The sequence below is a fragment of the Macadamia integrifolia genome, unplaced genomic scaffold (assembly GCF_013358625.1).
Source record: "Macadamia integrifolia cultivar HAES 741 unplaced genomic scaffold, SCU_Mint_v3 scaffold1363, whole genome shotgun sequence".
NCBI lineage: Eukaryota > Viridiplantae > Streptophyta > Magnoliopsida > Proteales > Proteaceae > Macadamia > Macadamia integrifolia.
The window spans coordinates 71,353-95,201 of record NW_024868177.1 but is presented as its reverse complement, the minus strand read 5'-3'; the positions used below and the strand labels follow the sequence as shown (position 1 = coordinate 95,201).

At 39.6% G+C, this 23,849-nt stretch overlaps 1 protein-coding gene across 1 annotated transcript; it reads left to right on the top strand.

The window, feature by feature from the left end:
• The first annotated feature begins 945 nt into the window (after positions 1-945).
• LOC122063567 (26S proteasome non-ATPase regulatory subunit 1 homolog A-like) lies at positions 946-22,085 on the top strand. The gene is made up of 14 exons (XM_042627269.1): positions 946-1,337; positions 4,693-4,756; positions 14,787-14,892; positions 14,987-15,098; positions 15,181-15,349; positions 16,182-16,319; positions 16,405-16,766; positions 17,137-17,272; positions 17,379-17,627; positions 17,721-17,941; positions 18,035-18,293; positions 19,306-19,538; positions 19,633-20,152; positions 21,294-22,085. Exons 1-14 carry the CDS (start codon positions 1,195-1,197, stop codon positions 21,615-21,617), a joined length of 3,036 nt encoding a protein of 1,011 aa, XP_042483203.1. The 5' UTR covers positions 946-1,194; the 3' UTR covers positions 21,618-22,085.
• The last annotated feature ends 1,764 nt before the right edge of the window (positions 22,086-23,849 follow it).

Sequence of the window (23,849 nt, the reverse complement as noted above, 5' to 3'; positions counted from 1 at the left end):
TCATATCCAATTAAAGGATATCTGAATTCAAATAATTCAGAATTAAGTTATTCGATTTGATAGATATTCAATTACTACAAAAAAAATAAGGTTAAGTAGCTAATGAAGAAAATAACTAAAACAATTAAAAATATGGGTTACACAAGTTAGAGATGTAAATGGATGGTCAAAAATCTGAATTTAATTCACATTTGTATCCATTTAGTGCTATCTATGTCCAATCAATGAATATTTGAATCCGATCACATCTGATTCGTATTTAATCCATATCCAATATGTTTACATCTCCACTCTCTCTCTCTCTCTCTCTCGTGTGTGTGATGGGGCATGGGGGGAGCTGTAAGAGGGGCTACAAGAGGAGTGTGGGGGTGGGACTGGCACAGAGGGGATGTGAGAGGGAGAAGGATGATGAGGATAGAGATGATAGGTGACGAGGGCAGCTGGTAAAAAAGATGGGTTTTACTTTTCTTTCGGTATGAAGATGGGTTCTACCTGGATAGAAGGGTTGACAAGGATTTTAAAATTACAAGGGAGAAGGGGAGGTGGCATTTTGGTTTTTTCAAAGGATAAAAAATGAAGTTCATGGTAGATTTGCCCCTATTATTAAAATGTTGGCTTTTCTGATGTGGTTTGGGCTGACTACTTGAAGGTATGGGCTGGGTTGGGCTATTGTTGTTGACTGAAAGGGTCCAACCCAGCATGAGTTGCTATTCTATGGGTCGCAGCACACTTTACCAATTTCTGGATGTTCTCAACATTTTAATCTAACATCGTTGGATTGGAACTTGTAAACTAAGGTCCCACCCATAAGGGAAATATTATAATGTATCGCAGTGCACAGAGAAGGCAACTAAGTGGGGTCGCTGGATCTACAAGAAAACCCAAGTCTTGAAGTATCCTCTTTACGTCCTCCTCTATTCAGTGGTAGTTTAAAAGTCTTACTGCTACTCTCTCTCTCTCTCTCGCGTAGATTTCCTCTTCTTCGGCTTCAGAGACGAAAGAGGTTGAAAAATTGAGGAAAACTAAAGGTGTTATAGGTTTTAATCATCATTGGATTTCTTCATTTCAATCTAAATAATAGTATTATTACTATTAATTTACAAATATAATCTTAAGAATAACAGAGACGAAACCCTAAAAAGAAGGTGGAGGTGAAGTGGAAGAGGGAGGAAGGCTGTTCGAGTTTGCGTTATCATGGCGACGATGGTGAGTTCTGCAAGTGGGCTCTTGGCGATGCTGAACGAGCCTCACCCTTTGTTGAAGCTTCACGCTCTTTCCAATCTCAACACATTTGTTGATTACTTCTGGCCGGAGATTTCAACCAGCGTACCCATCATGTATGTTCTGATTTCCCTGTTTTTGTTAATTTTATTGAAGTAGGATTCGAGTCTAGTTCCTTCTGGATCTCCTCGTGCAGGGAAAAATTGCTCTTTTTTTTTTAATAGAAATTTTAATCGGGCGTTTTGGGATTGTGAAGAATGAGAGAGCAAAGAATGTTAATGTTTTGTTTTTCCTAGAATTAAATGACTTGTTGGGATTGTTTTAGGGTCTTCCAGGTAATTAAAGATTATTATTGTTTTATTTGTGTCTATTCTTACTGAAGATTATGCGATATTGCTTTGTGACTTATGAAGCTCCTACTAATCTTACTCTCTTGCTTGTTAGATGTTTATGTTTCCGGATAGAGTTGACCATCTTCTATGTGGTCTGGTTGGCCTATCATTTTCTGCTATTGAAGACTGTGTCACTCTGTACAAAATCAGAACCCATTTCTACCTGTTGCTTAAACTATGTTGAATTCTTCAAGATATTTTTTTCCCTCGATTTTAGAGGAATATAATGCACATCTGTTAGGCATTTCTTGATGCCAGGACTTCTTTGAAATTGTTAAGAGTGTACACTAGGTCCTTGGTAATCTTGGAGTGGGCAGCACACCCAGTCTTTGTTATTAATTAAAGATTTAAATGGATAAATGTTTGGACGTGATGGTGTCCTTGTTTATCCTTGGCTTGTTTTTTTCTTCAGTTTGTGTTTAGCTAAACTTGCTGGACGGATGTTGTGTCTTGATTTCAATTCCTTATATGATCAAAAACCTGTTTGATGTTTTGAGTAAGGACACATCCTACCAGTATTGAGTAGATGGTGGCCTATGACTGTTGTTACCTTTTGGCTTATATATGCACTTAATGGAGGGTTTTTGATTCCACCAGGCCTATATGTAAGTGTGATGAGGGTGGATTTCTCAATCAGTTAGTTCCATGAAAATATGCTTATTCTAAGATCTGCCCAAGGTTCTAAATCTCGAGTTACAACCTTGGTCGAAACCAAAATATGGGTCAAACCTACGAAATTTCGGGGAAACTAGGTAATTTTTTCTGGGCTGTGGAAACCTTGGTTTCGACCCCCCAGGAAATGTTTTTTTAGCCTGATTTTTTATTTACATCATACTCTTTAAACCTTGTTTAAAGCTAATCCATGAACTATTTTCATTAAAAGAACAACCCAAAATGTTACTTGTGGTGTTAGTTTTCTAGTGTATGCTGAATGATGTTGTACACTAGCCTTGTTAATTTGTTATAAACACTAATTCTATGTATAACTTAGATACTAAAAATGTAAATGAGCTATTAAAACAATCAAAACATTTGCTTAGATAGTGAATTAGTCATACAACACTCAACACTCAATACCAGGAGTTTTTTAGGTGGGTCCAATCTACGAGATGCATACCACTGCAGATGTCCTAGCCGCTCCTCTGAATGCAACACATATGAATCCCATGACATGTTTTGGGCCCAATTGCTCAGAAAGTGCATCACTGCACACCTATAAGCCCCATCATCAGCATGTTGTAGGTATCCTACGCTAAGGAATGGCTCATTGAGACTGTGAAGATGTGGAGGTGACACACATGGTTGCTTTGAAAGGAATTTACTATGTTGAAAAAAAAAAAAGGTTTTGGGAAAAGTGGGTTCACCTTGAAGCTCAAGTCCTCCCTAGATTAATCGTGGTTGATATTGCAAGATGGTAGAAGAAGATTGCAAAAACTTGAGCAAAAAATGGTGTTTTGTGGCCAAATTACTCCTTTCTGGGTCGAAACCCATGAAACTTGAGAGATTATGTCTAGATATGGGAAAAGATGTATGTTTCCATCGCATGTCACTTATATAAGGATGAGTTGGACCAGTTAATCGAATCATGCAAAAATTGGAAAATTCTGTCGAAACCAGCAACATTTTGGTGCCGACTCCTTGTTTCATCTTAGGCCATACTGAAGTTGGGAAATTTCGAGGAGATTTAGAACCATGGATCGGCTTGAAGTATATCATTCAGCTCAAAGGATTTTGTATTTCAATTTGAAAAATCTATGCTTGGTAGGAACAAGTCCTGGGGAACTGAGGAGGAGAGTTGGTAGTGATTAATGTTTTTCCACATCCAAATTATATTGATTTTTTTGTCAACTTAGCAGATACAATTATATATGCCCAGATTTCTATATTGGTTGGGAAGTTTATGTTCCAAGTAAAAATTTCAACCAACACAATCTTACCTTGTTGTGTTGTGGTTTGTCTCGTGAAGCACCAGGGAACCATTCATTCCTTCCGGGCTGGGATCTCTCATGTTTGGGGTCCGATCCGATCAACCTTTTCAAGCGACCGGTTTACGGAACAAGGAGTGTTGTGCAAGGGCATAGAGATTGATGGAAGAACCTGGCCGAAGTCAGTGTTGTGTTCAACTTTGCGGGTTGGCTGGTTGCAAGGATTGCTTTTTGTCTTCTGTCTTTCCCTTCTCTCTCTCTCTGCTCTTAGCAAAGTTGGTTGAAGTCACACTTTTTGGTTTGAAAAAGCTGGGCTCAAGGTTTCAAACTTTTTGCTTACTGGTAACAAAAACCACCAGAAAGAGGAGTAGTGAAATAAGCCTTGAGCGGTCATACCAATTAAGATCGATTCGCTAAACATTCAAGATTCCAGGTAATGAGTCCTCCATCAAGGCGTCCTCTGCAAGGTTGGCTGGATAGGCTAAAGGCAAGAGATGGGCTTCTTGAAAAGGTCCTCCAACACTTACGGAAGACTTTCTCAAATGACAACCTTCGTGGTGTCCAACCGCTCCCGTGCACCTCTTCCAAATCATTACTGCAGGAGATACGGGCCCTTTTTTTTTCTGATTCTTTGATAAAAAGATTCATTCTCGTTTTAAAAAAAATATGAGGTAGAACCAATAAATCTTTCTTTTTTGATTCATCCCTGGCAGCCTAACGGCAGCCCTGCAGTGGGCTCATTTGCCCATTGCATTGTGTGGGGGATGTGGTGCTGTTGTTCCATGGTTGGGTAATGGGTCCTTAACCGATGCCTCTTCCCAATTGGTCTTCTTGATTGTACACATCAACTATGTTGCGTGATGATGAATTATTTTGCTTTTGTAGTATTTTGGTTTGCATAGGCCTTTATATATCTTGACGTGAACAATAGAATGGCAGTCTGAGGGAATGTTTTGCCTTTGGTTTAACTTAGTAAGCAGTAGTAAATTTATTGATAACATACTGTTTTATGTAATATACAAGCCAAAGCCAATTACTAATGGTCTAGTTTAGCTTATGTGTTTTCATTAGTTATGGCATTCTAAATTTTTAAGCGTGGTTGATTTTATTCTTAAGAAGAGAAGGCTGAGTTACTAATTCTGTTTTATGTGCAGTGAAAGTCTGTACGAGGATGAAGAATTTACGCAAAGACCGCTGGCTGCATTGCTTGTTTCTAAGGTACACTGCGAGCTTCTGATTTTTCCGTTCTTTTTTTCAGAATCGTTAGATCATTCCTCATGTTTTTCTGTCTTCTGTTTAACTGTCCATATTTAATGAAGTGCTTCAATGCAAGTTTAGACTTTAATTATCAATATAAGATCTTGATGAAAACAAATTCAATATGTACTCATGAGTCATGAGTCATGACCAATGAAGGAGGCAGTGTCATCTATTTGGGAGCACTTTTGTTATTTATTTTCAAATCAAATGAAATAATGTCAACTTAAATTGCTTAGGAAGCAAGGCGCTTAATTGTGAATATTTTAAATACATTTGTTGGATTTGTATCTTGAGGCTTTTGAGTTAACATTTCCTGGGATATAGGGTAACAATTGCAGATTTTGGTACAAGCTTCTTGTCTTAATTTTACTACCATCTTGTAATTTTGAGTTCCATTCCTCTCCCCCCAAAAAAAAAAAAAAAAAAACTGTTATGTCTTCCTACGGATTCAACATCTCTAGTTATACTTCTCAATTCTCAATTTTAAGAGATGTACCACAATAGGGGGAGTGTCCCTATCGTGGTTTCCTCTATTGCTTTATGTCTTTAATTGTTAGTTGGAGTTAGGAGGAGTTAGTTGTTGGTTTCCTAGTCTAAGTGTCGATTTGGGGAATTGCGCTTATGTCTCATAGAGATTAGCCCCTCTTTATTTAGAATGGAAAAAAGAATATTCTAGAATAGTACAAGGACGCATAAAACCTTAATGGACTTAAGGACCTGTCTGGTTGGACTATTACAGCACCCCCACTCAAGTTGGCGCATATATATCAAACGTGCCCAACTTGCAAACAATAGGACTGAACAACTTACTACTGAGATTCTTGGTGAATATATCAGCTAACTGAGCATCAGAAGATACAAATGGATTACAGATAGTGCCTTGCTTCAGCATTTCCTTGATGAAATGACAGTCGATCTCTACATGCTTTGTATGGTCATGCTGAACAGGATTATGGGTTAAACAAACCCACGATTCTTTTGGGGGTTGTCTTCAACCACTAGACAGCCAACACAAGAGGCGAAAGAACCAGATTTAATTTTGAGAGAAGAATTCACTTGATTCAACCTCCATGGATTCGAAACTTCAGGATATGGCTTCTGCCTCACAACCCTATGAACTTCAGCAACAAAATCAATTGATTCAATAGTCTTAAGACTAATAGAGCTCTACTGAAACAGGAACCAGCGGTTGTTGTAGGTTCATATATGGACCCAGATGGATATCTCACAGCAGGGATGGAACTAAGGGAAAGGAACACAAGATTCAGGTCACCCCGAGGTTGAGGATTCAACGCCTAAACTATGAGGGGAAAAGAAGAGGGATGAAGGAGTTGGGAACCTAATAGAGGGGACTGCTAGGTTGTCCAGAACAAAGCACCGACAGTAGAGAGAGTCGCAAGGGTGAGCAAGAGAACTAAGAGGAGGAGAAGAAGAAGAAGAAGAAGAAGAAGAGAGAGAGAGAGAGAGAGCACATGAGGGACTGAGAGGTCACACGACCATTGTTTGCACCTAACCGGCAAAGACAATTCACTGAAATCATTCTTCAAAAACATAGTCAATTACTTGGGTTACATGCCTTTATATAGTAAACTGGAATTAAAACTTGCCTAATTAAAATCTAAAACAAAAATAACATCTCCTAATTACTTCCTAAGTTTTAACTAATGAGATTAGAAACAAAATAAAACTTAAATTGGTGACTTTCTACTTGTCAATAAATTGCCTAAAGTAAAAGATTACATATTGATGGGGACATCAAGGTGTACAGTCGAAAGAAGAAAAGAACTCAACCAGATCCATCTTTGTAGTTGGAGGATTAAACAAGAAAGAAGAAGGAAAGAGAAGAAACAAGAAAGAAGAAGGAAAGTGAGGAGTCGAACCAGCCTTCCAGCGCTGGGTTCGACCGCCCCTTGTCCTCCCATTCAGCAGATCTTGTGGACCCCACCAAATCTTATTTGATTGTAGTACTTTACTTTAATTCTAGTGTTATTTGATTGTTTTACATAATTAGGAAACTAGGACTTCTTTCTATTGGTCTATTAGGTAGTTTTTTATTTCAAGCAATTGAGTTTCTAAATATCTTTTTTTTATTTTTGGAAGTTTATTCTATTTAAGTGTAAGGCCATTGGCCATTGTTTGGAATAAATGTGAATTGAAAAACAGCCAAGGAGCAAAGCCCCCACCCCTCTCACGATTCTCTCTCTCTTTCAATCTCGTCTTTCTCACTCTCTTTCTCGCCTTTTTCCTCTCTTTATTCTCTCGGTTCTCTCGGTTCTCTCGGTTCTCTCTTCTCTCTTCTCTCTTGTCTTGCCTCCCTCTCTTTTTCCATTCTTTTTTCTCTGCCACTGCTGCTGTTACTCACTGCTGCCGTTACTCACTGTTGCCGTTAATCTCTGCTGCTGTTTACTCTCTGCTGCTGTTGCTGCACTATTGCAGCCACTGTTTGCACAACTGAAGGTCCTGTTTCGTGGATAGATCATCACCTGGGCTGCTGCTGATCTCCTTTCAATGAACGGATTGCTGCTGGCTGTACCTGCTGTCCGTGAGTTGCTGAGAGCCCCAACATCATTCACCAAGCTACATCGACAATACTAAGGATCTCTATACAACTGGCTGGATTTTTCTTCATCAACCAAAAGTGGACTGCATCTCTTTATTTTGGAGGACCTTGGTCTCTTCTTTTCTCCTCAGACCTGGACAGCAGCAAGGTAAATCATTAAACTTAACCCTCTCCACCTCCATTAATCCCTATTATATGTTGTAGCCCATTACATTGAAACCAGCCTTAGCCATTTGTTTATGCCTATTTTTACCCATTGTTTTAAGACGTTTCGTCACTGTTATATCTCCAAAACCCTTGCTGATTTTCTATTTTAGTTGGTTGCTAGAGGACATTGATTGTTTGCATATCTAATTTGGGTGTCTAGATTGATTTGTGTTAAACCTAACATTCGTATGACGTTTGTTCTCTTCCCCATGTCCCCACTTGAAGCTTAAGTAAGAGTTTGTGTTTTTCCGCCTAGATTATTATTGCTTTTTGCTATTTTGTTTATTAGTCTCATTTTATTTTGCATGCTTAATCTTGTTTGCTGAGTTTCTTTGTTGTTCTATCTACCCAAGTCCCTTGAGTTAACCCTACCTAGTTAGTTAATCTTGTAGGAGACCTAGTCACCTAGGAACCCCCCTACATCACATATCTTCCCAAATAAAAAAAAATCCTATATCCTATTAAACAGGAAAATCCAACCAGACCCTGTTCATTTCGGTCGACATTGCCAGACTGGTCAACTCGGTTCAGCCTTGATTTTGCATCAACTCCCCCCATGTTAAGGAAAACTCGTCCACGAGTTTTATATAAGGAGAGAATTAAGACCACTCGATCAACATCCATGTTCAAAAGCTTTGATGGGGTGAGGATCCAACGCGTCTCATGATTAACCGTCACAATCTCCTGATGGTCATCAACAAATGATGACTTTGATTGGAATTTGATGGTGGGGTTTCACAACTAAAATCGGACCATCAATCAGTTCTTCATATGCAACCTTGATCGGACCACATAGTTTTTAAGGCGCTGATGCGGTCTAGAGATGGTAAGGCAGTGCTCCGCCTTACGTGAAGTGGCGCCTTATGGGGTTTTTTTTTTAAATACATTTTAAAATTACTTGTTAAAGATTCCAAATATAGATTTTTTATTGGTAGGTGTATGGTTTTGTTAACACTTGAGATGTATGGGATCAGCTTTACTCCACCAAAAATAACCAAAACAAACAAAAAAACACGATTCACAAACAGGGTTTGGATTTTATCAAGGGTTTTAAGAAAGGGCTTTGAGAAAGAATCAAGGAACAAGGAAGAACCACTGATCCAGGCGACCATTTTGCTCCGGCAGCGGTGAGCTTCATTCTTCTTTGACAGAAGTAGAAATATAGTGGATGACCTTAGGGCTTAGGCACTCATTTTGGCATCATAGAGGTAAGTATAATAAATACTTGTATTTTTTATGTCTTCTTTTCTTTATATTTATAATTTTGCTTCATAATTATATATTTATATTATATGTTAATATGTTATGATGATTGATGATTGATGATTGATGAAGATGAACTTAGTTTATTCACTTTATTGATTTGTTTTTTTGATGAATATCTTATATTGGTATGAATATAAACATTTAATATCTATTTAATATATGAGTAATATGATTCAACTAAGATTTGAGCCAAATAGATTGGTTTTATAAAAAAATTACACAGGAACACTTTAGTTGATAAGGCGACATTTTTTGCCCGCCTTATCGTTAAGGCACCCCGAAAGACCCTCAAATGCCTCCGTCGCCTTATCGCCTTAAAAACTATGTCGGACCATCTAGTTCATATTGATCGCCACATTTAGTGTCAATTGGCTCTTCCACCACTAACTCGTCGTTATCATGCTTTACCTTATGACAAAAGCGTTTGGTACTTTTGGTAAGCTTTTAAAAATCTGATCGAAGGTCTGAATGAAGTTTCTGATATTCTGATCGAAGTTCTAGAAATTCATTTAATCCATCATCAAATTTCTTCTTAAGCCCCTCAAGAAGAGTAATAAATTCAGGGGGAAACGCCATTGGAGTAGAGGATTTCGACTTGATGCGGTCCGGGTTCTATAACTCATAAGAGCCATAATGCATCACACACGTTGTCTTGTGCTCATTTCCCTTGGTAATGCGGACTTGGTAGTATCTCGATTGCAAGTCCAACTTGGTAAAGTATTTTGCCTCACGAAGTCTATCAAATTGATCAGCTATCAAAGGAATGGGATATTTGTTCTTGAGAGTTACCTTATTCAATGCCCGGTAGTTGATGCATAGTCGAAGTGATCCATCATGCTTTCACTGAAAGTGAACCGAGGTGCCATAGAGAGCTTTGGAAGGACGAATAAATCCCGCATCAAGTAACTCCTTGAGTGCTTCTTTTTCTCCTCCAACTTTGGTGGCGACATTCTATGAGGTGACATTGTTGGTGGCTTGGCACCGGACTCCAACTTGATGGCAATGATCCACCTCCCTCTTAGGTGGAAGTCTCTTAGGCAGCTTAGGTGGCATAACGTCTTCAAACTCCTCAAGGACCTTTTCAATCGACTTGGGCAGCACTTCAGTAGGACCATCTTCCTTCTACCCCAATAGTGTAGCCAAGTATGTTATTTCTCCCTTCTTAACTCCTTTCTCTAGTTGCATGTATGAAAGAAGTTTTGGGCTGTCCTTAGTCGCTTGCACCGCATGCATGGAGCTCTTTCCTCCATGATGCACACTATGCTGATGAATGGAATGGGTATGGCCTTGACTCTTCAAAGGAAATTCATGCCATGCACCAATTGAAAATCGTCTACAGGCACTATCTACAGATGCACAATGCCCTTCCATGTCTTGATGTTCATCTTGATCTCTCGAGCAACACCATGTACGGGATGAGCTTGGGAGTTGGCAGCCTTGAGCAATCCTTCCTCCTTGGACACCCTAAGTCCAAGTCTCTTCGCCACCTCCATTGAGACAAAGTTGTGGGTAGCACCCGTATCTACCATTGCACGAGTGGGCTTGCCATTGACGTGCACTTCCACATACATTTGCCCCTTTTGAGAGGTTGTGGCCTTGATCTCTGTATTGGCCTTAATGACAACTTGGCTGTTGTAGGGACCCCATATGTGCTTCGTCCCCACTCTTCTCCTTGAGTAAGGCATTGGGCCCTTTTCTCTTAGGGCAATCCCTAGTCCAATGTGGCCCATCACAGAAGAAACACTTGTCTTTAGGCATGAACTTATCCTTCTTATAATGCTTGGGCCTACCCTCTTTGCCTAAAGATGGTTTGCTGGTGCCTGCGTTGGTAGCGTAGGTCTTGGACCCTTTTTCTCCCCCACCTCTTCCATTATTGCCTTTCTTAGTCTTGGAACTATCTTCCCTCCTAAACTCCACTAATGACTCCGCTACTACAATGGCTGAAGCATGGTCCTGCATGCCTCAACATTGTTGTTCTTGTGCAGCCCACCCTTGGAGGCCATCGATGAAGTTGAATAGGAGTTCTTCATCGGTCATATTTCGGACCTCAAGCATTAAGGTAGAGAATTCCTTTACATAATCCTAAATAGAACTTGTGTGCTTTAGTCTTTTGAGGCTCTTCATAGTCAAGAAGGCAGCATTCTTGGGATAGAATTGCTTCTTTAACTCGGTCTTGAAACTATTCCAAGTATCTATAGTGCATGTGCCCCTTTCTATATCAGCATCCCTATTACACCACCATAGAGTCGCAGTATCGGTGAGGTAAAGAGTAGCAATCTTTACCTTAGTTGCTTCATCGTCGAGTGCCATCGCCTCAAAATATCTCTCAATATGCCAAAGGGAGTTGTCAGCTTCTTGTGTCTCTCTTCCCACCAAATGGCTTAGGCTTTGGTGCCTCCACCCTGGGCACATCACGAGAGGTAATGGCTCCCCCTGTCACTACCCTCCTACACAGCCCAATTTTCATGTACTTCATCAATACGATCTTCCATTTTAGCCAATGCCTCCCACACTTGAGCTTTGAAGGTGGCAAACTTCTCCTTTTGGTTATGTGCCATAGTGTTGAGAGTACCTAATAGGGACTCCGAGCTCCCCCATCTGGCTAACAAGCTCCTCCTTGAGCTCCACCACGCGGCCTTCAAGCTCTTACCTACTTTACTCCACAACATCAAGGCGCTCCTTCACCTCGGCCATTGCTAGCTCCACCCGAGCTAAGCGAGGCTCCATAGCAGCACCAACATCAGTGAACTTGCCTTTGCTCCCTCTTTGCTTTCTTGTGTTGGGGTTGATCTCCCTTCCACGGTTTTGCTCGCTTGTTACCATGTCGTGCACTTTCGAAACGTTAGACATAACGCCTATCCCACAAGCTTGGTCCCTCGCAACCAGAGCTCTGATGCCACAATTGTCACGGCCTTAGACCTTTTTAAAAAACCGCATCAGCGCTTAGTACTCTCACTAGCACTAAGTCAGCCTTTCTATAATCCTTAAGGGAGTTGGGAAGAGAAGTGATCATAAAAGAGTTTGAGTGAAAGAACTTGTATTACCTTTGAGAGATTTGAGTTCAATGCTTGGATGCTCACTTGCTTGGTGACTTGGCCAAATGAAGCCCCTCCTATTTATAGGCAACCAAGGTCTCAAAGAATGCCTAAGATGCTTACACTTGTCCTACATCCAATGGTTAGGAATGCTTTAGTACAATGCTTGGATGCTCACTTGCTTGGTGCCTTGAACAAATGAGACCACTCCTATTTATAGGCAACCAAGGTCTCAAAGAATGCCTAAGATGCTTACATTTGTCCTTCATCCAATGGTTAGGAATGTTCTAGCCAAGGAGACTAAAAACTTCCCACCTCCTTAGTGGAAAACTCTAGAATTCTCTGGTTCTCTTAGTTGTGTGCTAACAACCTTTAGACCCTTCCTTGCTTCTAGAAGTTTCTCTAGAAGTCTCTTACATAGTTACACTGCCCCCCACAATGGTAGAAGGGTCTAGAGAAAGGACTTCTCTACAAGTATCTAGACTTCCTACGCTTTAGTAGAAAGTTCTAGAAACTTACCTAGCCCAATGAACTAAGTCCATCGGTTGTGAGCTCGGCCCGTGGGCCTTTGTTGGGTGGGTTGTGACAGGCTACATGGGTAATCCAGAGTTGGAAGGTATTAGTGGACTAATAGATTGTGACAGGTCAGTTGTTTGCCAATATGTTTGGGTCACATTGGTATAATTGAATCAAGCTGACATTAAGTTTGGATAAGGCTGAGTTTTTTGTTGTTGGTATAGCTGAATCAACTATTGAGGTCTTCTTGGGCTGAGCACAACTTCTACATTTGATGATTTTCGCTTGGAAATAAAGGGAGTTTCAGTTTTAGTGATTGGCTGGCTATTTTTAGAACAGATGGGCCTGTGGTTGTACTGGGGTAATCATTGGCTTAAACTTTCTTTTGGAGGCACTCTTGAGTAATTTACTGGCTGCTGATGATTTTGGCATTGGAGGGGTTATGAGTGATATTATGCATACAAGGCCGTAGGGGTGTAAGTTTAGCCCTAATGATCCGAACCCGCCCTAACCCGCCCTGAGCTCGAACCCTGTCTAACCCGATTATGAGGGCCAGCCCGGCCCAACTCGACCCAACCCTGTGTGGGGTTGGGCTGGGCCGGGCCTGGGTTGAGGCTTAGAAAACCCAGCTCGACCCTAACCCGCCCTGAGTCTAACCCTACTTATTATTGTGCTTTGTAGAATGCAGGTGTCTCTCCTAGCCAAGGGAGTTTCTTGTTGTTGTCATTCAGTTTCTTGTGTAATAAGAATATGATAGAGAACATAGCCAAAAGAGAGCACAAAGCCAAAGGAAAAACCCATCTCTACAGTCATGAAATAAGGAATGAGGAGAGATGGGGGCTTGCAGTACTTGAGTTTCTTGGTCCTTATATATTGGAAATTAAGCATTATTGTAGATCAAGATGAAATTTTAACAACAGTGAATGATTGGATTATGTCTTAATATGTTGACTTTTGATGGAGGGTCACATGGAAAAATAGGTGCACATGAAATCTCCATGAAAGAATGATAAAATATCACGTTCAATATAGTTTAATGGAGGAATTCATTTTAGGGTTTTAATTAAAAAATCGGGTTTCAATTCATTTTAGGAATTGAAATCGAAATTGAATCGTACTTATCGGAATGTGATTCCACTAAAAAGACTAGTTAGGGTCAACCCGACCCTGTTTCACCCCTACAAGGTGGTATATTATAGTCTAATTTGGTTGCTTGCTGTATGGAATAGTTTCTATTCGCTAGATGATGATGGGGTCTGCTTGATCTGATGTTGCCCAGACTAGGGCCTCTTGGATTCCAACCACTTAAAAGGGGGGGGGGGGGGGGGGGAGGGGGCATATCTGTGCATGATGCTTCCGCCACTGCAGGGTCTGGGGAGGGTCATAATGTACGCAGCCTTACCCCCGACTCAAACTCACAACCACTAGGTTGCAATGGAGCAACCTTACCATTGCACCAAGGTCTGTGCCCTCATTCCGACCACTTAATCCCAAGCCTAATTTGTTTCCTTCAGCACTGTGTGAAGGCTTTTACCTTGTTACATAAACTTCTCCATCAGCCTGAAGAAATAAAATAATAATATCAATGGCCGATTCCCTTTATCTAAAGCTTTGACGAGATTATTTGATGTCATTATGTCTTTTTCTTCATTCATCCAGTCTCTGACATTTTGTCATAGCTTGTAATGGTGTGAACTTATCAGTGCGATATTTGGTTTAATTATGTGTGCTACTGCAGGGGTGTACCCAGTGCACAAGGCTCCCACCATTGTGGGGTTTGGGGAGGGTCATAATGTTGGAGTTTATATTATAAGGGTACTTTAGTAACTGGTTTATTATCTTCTTGTCTTATATTGTATTTTCTCTTTTATACCTTTTACCTCCCTAGGGAGATGTATGTAATTCCTTACATCTTATTACCGAAGTAATATAGGTGTGTAGAGATGATTCTTTAGCACACAACATTCTACTATTGTTTCTTCTTCTTCTATTCCTTCTCTAACCTTCCCCTCTCTTGTTCTCTTTGCATTCTTATACTCTAACTCATAACGTACGCAGCCTTATCCCTGCTTCGTGGAGAGGCTGTTTTCTGAAGCATGCGTGCTACTATGGTGCCTTATTTCATGTATAGACACATTAGAATCCCAAATTCATTTTTCATTAACAGGAAATAGGTGACGTTCAAAAAATAGTTAATGATACCATTGGGCTGTTGTAAACTTGCATCCAGCACCATGAATACAGCAGTATTATCTCATACTTTGGGACATTTGGGGAAGAAAAATATTAATAAATGTTCAGAAAATTGTGAACCATGATGTGCTTAGATGTTACTTCAAAATTTCTTACATAATTCACTATCATTGATCTTTCCTTTATCTGTGTTCACATGGTTTTTCCGCAGGTCTTTTACTACCTTGGTGAGCTCAATGATTCCTTATCATATGCCCTAGGGGCTGGACCAATGTTTGATGTGTCGGAGGATTCTGATTATGTTCATACTCTTCTTGGTAAGAAACTGGATTTTGACTTGAACTATGTGTATGCTGTCGATTGTTCTAGGTGTATTTATGTGGTAACCAGGGTTATTCTCCTTCCCTACAGCTAAAGCTATAGATGAATATGCAAGTCTCAAATCTAAAGCAGCAGAATCAAGTGAAGATGCAGAAAAGGTGGATCCTAGATTGGAGGCCATTGTTGAAAGAATGCTTGATAAGTATGTGGTTCATGTCTATTGTTTTCATATACTGCATAACAGTATGACTGTTTGCGTGCTTACTCACTATTGCTTCTTTTAGGTGCATCTCTGATGGGAAATATCAACAAGCTATGGGGACGGCTATTGAGTGCCGGAGATTGGATAAACTTGAGGAAGCAATTATTAGGAGTGATAATGTTCATGGATCGCTTTCTTATTGCATTAATATCTCCCATTCCTATGTTAATCTCAGAGAATATCGTCGTGAGGTAACATGACCTCATCCTTAGTGTATATCTTTCAATCTCAGATAATGTGATAAGAGGTTTCTGTACGTGTATGAGTTCTATTAATTATATGAGGAGGCTGTCTTTGTTATTGGACTCATATTAAAAAGTCACTAGTTTGGCCATGCGGTTGATATTCGTTTGACACAGGCCTTGCCTACACATCCAGCTGGACAAAATACATATTGTTTTTCCATTGTTCTTCACAAGAATTAAACATGTTTCTGGGTATCCACAATTTGGGTGTTAAAGTAAAAGAAATAGAGTACATGTGCTGCTTGCGGTGATAAACTGGATAGTTGGAACAACTGCAAGTAAAGGCTAAAGGATAATTAATTTGATGAAGCTAGTGCACTTCAGTATTTTGATGGCTCAGATGGAAATTGTTCTGGTGAGAGAATGTTTGCTAGGTTAGTTTAGTTAATTGTGGATGAAGTATTTTTAATTAGTGCTAGCTTCTTAGAGTCTAAAACTTAGATGCTGGTTCCGAAATAAATGTTTTTAGAAATGTTGAACCTAGTTCACCTCTCATTGTGACTTGAGAAAAAATGTAGGATGGTTGCAAGAAAAAAAAAAAAAAAAAACTTGAGGTTGATTGTAGAATAAATCAAGAGTTGAGAAATTATCAGCTTTCCATTTTGCAGAGCTTTCTTCTTAGCTTTTTGACCTGCTGAATGCTTTCTTGAATATGAGCATTTGTTTTTCTCTAAGATTTTGTTGGATCTTCCAAAACTTGTATTATACTCATCGAAGGAGTTGATGAAGGTTATTGTCAATATGCTTTGTTCTGATCCTGTACAGTTTGCGCTGACAGGTTCTTCGGCTTCTTGTTAATATATATCAAAAATTGCCTTCCCCTGATTACTTGAGTATTTGCCAATGTCTAATGTTCCTGGATAAACCTGAAGAAGTTGCAGGAATATTGGAAAAGCTTCTACGATCTGAAAATAAGGTATATCTTCCGTCTATCTTTATTTATTTGTAATTTTTTCCTGGTAATAGAAATTACAGCAATGCAATTAAATGTGGTTTTGCAGGACGATGCTTTGCTGGCCTTTCAGATTGCATTTGATCTTGTAGAGAATGAGCATCAGGCTTTTCTGTTGAATGTTAGGGACCGCCTCTCCAGTCCAAAATCACAACCTTCAGTGGCTGTGCAGCGTGGATCAAGTGAACCAGACTCTGTTCAAACCGGAAATGCTACTGCTGGCGATGAAAATCTTACAAATGCATCAGATGATGTTCAAATGACAGATGGAGCTCGGGCTCCCGATGAGGACATACATGAAATGGATCCTAAAGAAGCAACTTATGCTGAAAGGCTGGCAAAGATCAAGGGGATTTTGTCTGGGGAGACATCAATTCAGTTGACTTTGCAGTTTTTGTATAGCCACAACAAGTGAGGCCATCTTCTTAAAATGCTTGAAACATAGGAACAACCATAGTAGTTCTACCCAGTTGTGGAGAGAGTTTATAAATAATATTTAAATAAAAAAATGGAGAACAGCAAACCAGTCAAGGAAACGGCTGGTTCCAAGAAAATTATGAAAAAACTGGTGACCGGTCAGTTAGCTGCATTGTTGATCTGGATCTTTTGATTTTTTATCTTTTTCTTTTGGGGATTGGGGTTCATTGAACCTGCGAGTGTTCTGGTTTGGCGGTTGGTCTTGTTTTTGGAACTATAAGAACAGCTTTTTGGAAGTTTTTTCTGAATTTGACATTTCTTTACAAGGTGCTTAAACTCAGATGTTTGTGCTTTGTACGTATAGGTCGGATCTTCTGATACTGAAGACAATAAAGCAATCAGTTGAGATGAGGAATAGCGTTTGTCACAGTGCAACAATCTATGCCAATGCTATTATGCATGCAGGAACAACTGTGGATACATTTCTCAGGGAGAATCTGGTGGGTTATAGATTGTCATTTAATTCCTTACTCATCTGATGTTGCTTTACCTGGGAATAGAATTGTGAGTGGCTGTATATAGTAATTAAATTCTGTGGCATGGCAGGACTGGCTGAGCAGAGCTACAAACTGGGCTAAATTCAGTGCAACTGCTGGGCTAGGTGTCATTCACAGAGGTCACCTGCAGCAAGGGAGGTCGCTGATGGCACCTTACTTGCCACAGAGTGGGGCTGCTGGTGGTGGTAGTCCATACTCAGAAGGTGGTGCCCTTTATGCTCTTGGTTTGATCCATGCCAACCATGGTGAGGGTATCAAACAATTTCTTCGTGACAGCCTCCGCAGTACGAATGTTGAGGTGTTTATTGCAGAATTCAATGTGTAATCTGTCCAATTCTTGGTTGTCTAGATATAAACTAGACAGTGCATCTGAATGTTTAATATGTTGCAGGTTATCCAGCATGGGGCATGCTTGGGTCTTGGTTTGGCAGCTTTAGGAACTGCTGATGAAGAGATTTATGATGATGTCAAGAACGTCCTTTACACTGACAGTGCTGTGGCTGGTGAAGCTGCAGGTATTAGTATGGGCTTGCTAATGGTTGGAACTGCAAGTGAGAAAGCCAGTGAAATGCTTGCTTATGCACATGAAACACAGCATGAGAAAATCATTAGGTAAAGTTGAGTTGGAAGTTGAACAGGTTTCCGTTTATTGCTATTCTTGTAGATTTTTGCATCTGGTCATCCAAAATTCTTAATATGGTGCAGAGGGTTGGCACTTGGAATCGCTCTTACAGTGTATGGCAGGGAAGAAGAGGCAGACACGTTGATTGAGCAGATGACTCGTGATCAAGATCCAATTTTGCGTTATGGTGGTATGTATGCATTGGCACTGGCTTACAGTGGAACAGCAAACAACAAGGCCATTCGTCAATTACTGCACTTTGCAGTATCAGATGTAAGCGACGATGTCAGGAGGACAGCTGTGCTAGCCCTTGGCTTTGTGCTTTACTCTGAACCTGAACAGGTTGGTATTTCCTATTCCCTTTCAGCATTGTTGCTGAATCTTTGAATTAATCCCTTCCTTTGGTGTTCCTAGTCTTAAGGTTAGGTCCAGAGGAAGTCTGGATTTTTATTTAAGCTAAATAGTGAAACTGGTTTAGTAGAAATGGAGACAGTAGTGAGATTAAAAGATCAATGGACTGCCAGTAGTCATGTGGACTTTTTTTGGAGGGTGGGAGTTACTGTCATATAAGTGTGTCAATTTAGAACTGAAACCGAAACCAAAACTTGCCGTTTAAAACTGAATTGAACCGAACCAATTTTGGTTTCAAAACCTGGAATTTTTTCTCGGTTTGGTTCAGTTTTGGTTTCATGACTAAATCTGTTGAAATGAACTGAATTACCTATTTTTTAAAAGAATAAGAAACTGGATAAAATTATATTCTTTTTTACGTAATTCATCAATGTGGATGATAAATTCTATTCTTTTTTAATGTTTGATTTTTTTTGGTTGATTATGACCTTAACATATTTTTTTGGTTGAAGAAGATGTAAAAAGTTGGCCCAAATACGTAAATAAGACAATGAAAAGAATACAAAACTGAACCAAACTGAGTCGGTTTGGTTTTGGATTCTAAAATGTGTTCCATTCTCGGTCAGTTCAGTTCGTTTTGGTTTTGACTTATGCATTTTGTTTCTTGACCAAACCGATTGACACCTTTACTGTCAATATGGACTTCATAACTGAGAAGAAGGTGGTCAGTTTATTGTTGGCTTTAAATCTTGCGAATGTGACTGTTTTTAATGTTTTACTTCATGCACTCTGCTGAATGAGGTGCTTGCTCTTTTGATCTAATGATTGCAGTTCCTGGGCTCAGCCTTCTTTTTATATAATTATTTGTTGGTTCTTTCGGTCTTCTGTCTCTATCTTCGGTGTGGATATACCAGTTTCCATTTAAGCCAGATTTTTGTTAGACAAACTTGCTTGAATATGGAGTACTCACGTCAATGGCACTGCTTTTTTTTTGAATTTGCAGACTCCTCGCATTGTGTCCCTGCTCTCTGAGTCTTACAATCCACATGTTCGATATGGTGCGGCTCTGGCAGTGGGCATTTCCTGTGCAGGTACTGGTTTGGGTGAAGCTATATCTTTGCTTGAGCCTCTTACATCGGATGTTGTGGATTTCGTTCGTCAGGGGGCCCTCATTGCAATGGCCATGGTCATGGTTCAGATGAGTGAAGCCAGTGATTCTCGTGTGGGAACATTTAGGTACTCTTGTTTTGGGTTGTATTTGTACTTCATGTTTCTTCTTTGTATTCTTTTAGCATGCCCTTCCCTCTTATCTGGCTGGCTCATATTGTAGGCGGCAGCTGGAGAAAATAATTCTTGATAAACATGAGGACACCATGAGCAAGATGGGAGCTATCCTGGCTTCAGGCATTCTTGATGCTGGTGGAAGGAACGTGACAATCAGGCTGCTGTCCAAGACAAAGCATGATAAAGTTACTGCAGTTGTTGGACTTGCTGTATTTAGTCAGTTTTGGTATTGGTATCCTCTTATCTATTTCATAAGCCTCGCATTCTCAAGCACTGCATTTGTTGGGCTCAACTATGATTTGAAAGTTCCAAGGTTTGAGTTTTTATCACATGCAAAACCTTCTCTATTTGAGTATCCCCGACCAACTACTCTCCCCACTACAACATCTGCTGTGAAACTCCCAACTGCTGTTTTGTCGACCTCTGCAAAAGCCAAGGCTAGGGCTAAAAAAGAGGCAGAACAGAAGGCCGTTACTGAAAAATCATCCGGGGAGGAATCTGCTTCCATTGGTTCTAATGTGGGGAAAGGAAAATCATCTAGTGAGAAGGATGGGGACTCTATGCAGGTACGTGATCCTTCTTTCTGTTTGCTTTGTTCCTGGGAAATCATGTAAGCAGGATGGCTATATAAGGACGACTATATACAAAAGTTCTTCCTGTTGCACCATATAACCTGTGTATTGTCATTCAGGTCCTTTGACCTATTAGCAGTCCTATAAGCCGGCTCCATTCTGTTCCTGTAAACCCTTTTATACTTTCCAAGCTGGGTAGACTCAGGCAATTGCTGTTGGCACAAGTTCCTGCTCCTTGGTTTAGAAAGCCAATGAGGTGGTACCTGTTTTAGCTCACCTATACTTGGACAAAACTTTCAAATCATTGGCCTGTGCATAAGAGTAATATAAGATGAGTAAATGAACCCCTTGTTTGCTCGTGACACAGATCAGGAACATCCATCCTGGCAGTGATTGGCTGATTTATGGTGAGGATGCAATGAAGGGTATTTTAGTGGCTAAATAACTATTATCTGTGATTGGCCTGCCAGTTGTAATTTGTTAGAATGGGACTATTTTTTGGAAAAATTTAAAACGTAATGGTTCACTACTAGCCATGTGGTGCCCATGTGATAGAGGGGCCCTATGCTTGTTGCAATAGTGAATTTGCAGTCTTCAACAAGTGGTTGGTGCAGAGCGACTTAGTTTCATAAATTGCAAGAACAAAATTTCACTGCAATGGGATCTAATGACATTTTCTGTAACTCTAAAATCACATGTATGGCACTCCTCCAGCTTGTGAGATTTACTTGACCAGTGAGATGGGAGGCAGCCAGTCAGGTCCTATTTCACGTGGACTGGCCCACATCAGTCCTAGTCTGTCTGTAGCTAATGGTAGATACCAAACATGACAATTAACTCCCTTGCAATATTTCTTGAATCCATGTGGCTCTTTTCTCTTTTCTCAAATGTCCAGTTTTGTACTTTCTCATCCCATATGGTTGTAACGCTCACTCCACCTCCCCTCCCTTAACGATTAAGAGAAGATATGGACTGAAAATGTTGATGAGTTGTTGAACCGCCATGTCTCAGCTTTTGTCATCGGCGCACCACTTTATCTGGTGTGTGTATTTTCTTAGTTTGCATATGATTGGAAGAAACATCTTCAAAGACTCACCACATTCACTCACTGACATTTAGGTACTTTTATATGCAGGTTGATAGCTCATCGGACAAGAAGCCAGAATCTGAATCATCTTTTGAACTTTTGACAAATCCTGCACGCGTTGTTCCTGCCCAAGAGAAGTTCATTAAATTTTTGGAGGAAAGCAGATATGTACCCATGAAGTTGGCTCCCTCAGGGTTGGTTCTGTTGAAGGACCTGCGGCCAACTGAGCCAGAGGTACTCGCCCTAACAGATACTCCATCATCTATGACTTCATCTGCAGGAGGGTCAACTACTGGTCAAGAGGGATCGGCATCTGCTATGGCTGTTGATGATGAACCTCAGCCGCCTCAGCCATTTGAGTACACCTCATGATTGCCATCTTCGTTCAAGTTTATTTGGGAGTGAGGCTTGTTATTTACTACTCAAAAGATGTGTGAGGCTTTTTGTGGACAAGGGAGAGACATTTGAGCAATCACTCAACACCAGGCAGTGCGATATGAGAGTGGGATGTTCCTTCTCACCACGGGCGAGTTTTAGCAGGCAATCTGTTAAGCTTCTCCTGTGAATCTGCTACAGTCAATTTCTCCTCAATTAATTGTTGAATTTATGAGTCGGGCGAGCAAGACATTGAATCTGAGATCGACCCCACTGTAACTGAGAAATATTTATTTCCAAAATCTTGATATTGAACAAGAACAAGGGTGCCTGATTTAAGAACAGCAACCTGTTATTTTTTGTAGTGTGTACTCTTGTTCAAGTTAAGAACTTGCTGAGCTCCCTATTTGCCTTTGTGAAATTTGGAAATTAATCATAATTCAATTGGATGTCAAATTTATATTTCGCTTTCATGAGTATATACTTCTGCATTTGGATCTCATATATTTCTTTTTCTCTTTCTTGAGTTTATAGTTCTGCAATATCAGATTCCGTTGTAACTACCAATAAATAGGCTCAGTTTGCGTACTAGAGTGTTAAAGAGACTTGAGTGATCAGTCCTAGAAATTTTAGTTGGTCTCAAAACCTAATGACTGTCACTCTGGGAGTTGAATGTGCAACTCTTGACATGGCTAAGATTACTCTTTACAATGTGTTTAGGCTCTCTTTGGTATGATTTCATGAAATATTTAATGGTAATTTAAATTGAAATTAAGGTGTTTTATATGATTTTTTCATCTTATTTATGAGTAACTGAAATCAATTAATCTGAAATAGTGAAATGAATGGAGAACCATTGCACTTATTTCACTGAAGTCACTTCAAACCTATTTTTTTCTTATTCCGTCTGGTGAACTGGAGTATATGAGGTCTCATCTTCTGGACCAGTGTTTTGTAGATGAACACAAATGAATCAATTTTCAAAATTAAAATTATCAAATGAAATTCTTATTTTTTAAATTGTTTTCAATTGACACAACCAAACAATTTCAATTTCTTGATAAAAACTTATTTTTTAACTTAATATAAGAAATTAAAAAAATTGAAATCATACCAGAGAAGGCTTTAGGGATTTTTAGTACCACAATTGGTGGGACTTATTAGGATTCTCATCTTTTGGAGAACTTCATTTAAAATTGCGAGGGAAATGTTTGGTAGGTGCAACATGAACCTCCCTAGAATACCAAGAAAGCGTGTACATGATAGATCTTGACTACCCAAAGTTTTCAATCTGAAAGGTCCAAGTCAATAATCCATACTACCTTAACTCCCTTCATTGGTCATAATGTGCATAATCTTATCTCCACTTTGTCGATAGACTATTTCTGATTTGAACCCGTGACCACTTAATCACAATGAAGCAACCTTATTGAAGTGAAAGTTAAAATTAAAAAAAAAAAAAAAAAAAATCTCATAATTAGGACTTACCATATAGAATGAAAATCTCTTAAACCAACAAAACCATTTTTTATTTTCTTTTCTGTTCTTAACTACCGAACACAACAAAAAGCAAAAGTCTTTATACGATCCTCTATATTTAATTTAAAAAAAAAAAAAAAAATGGTGATAAGATCCCTTCCACGGATCACGAGAAAGCCATAGCGCCTTCACGGGTGGGTGGTCTGAGCCTTAGGTAAAACAAGATTTTTAATTTCCTGCTTCACATGAATCCTGGCTCACTTCCATCTAATCCAACCCTTTCTTGTAAGACACGTAAGCCTTTATAAGTTTCAGATCTACTAGTGGAAAGCTTTAGGAGTCCAAGAAGTTTGAGATCACTATTGAAGTTCTAAGGCTAAGGGGAACACTCTTGATTTAACCACGTATGTCCTTGTCCATTTCACATCTACACCCTCCACCGTTGATTAGGCCCCGTTGATCTGTATTTATTTTCTTATTTTTTTATGAGCAGCAAGATTAATGAATTTCATTGAGAATTAATTACATTATCAATGGATCTGAAGTCCAAGAAAAATTAGTTCTCCTGTGCTTAGTTAGGTAGGAGATGAAAAAAAAAAAAAAATGTAGAAAAATCTTTGCTTATCTTGCAAAGGAATAATATTGGAATTAAATAAGTGCATAATAAGATTATTGAACGAACAATTAGATAAATTTTCAGGTCTCAATCATAACGGGCTCGCTGTCTAAATATGTTTAGAGAAATCCGAG

Coding starts and splice junctions, on each gene's coding strand:
- LOC122063567 (XM_042627269.1), top strand. CDS start 1,195: ATGGCGACGATGGTGAGTTCTGCAAGTGGGCTCTTGGCGATGCTGAAC. Junction 1,338..4,692: donor TCAACCAGCGTACCCATCAT/GTATGTTCTGAT, acceptor TTTTATGTGCAG/TGAAAGTCTGTACGAGGATG. Junction 19,539..19,632: donor TCTCGTGTGGGAACATTTAG/GTACTCTTGTTT, acceptor CTCATATTGTAG/GCGGCAGCTGGAGAAAATAA.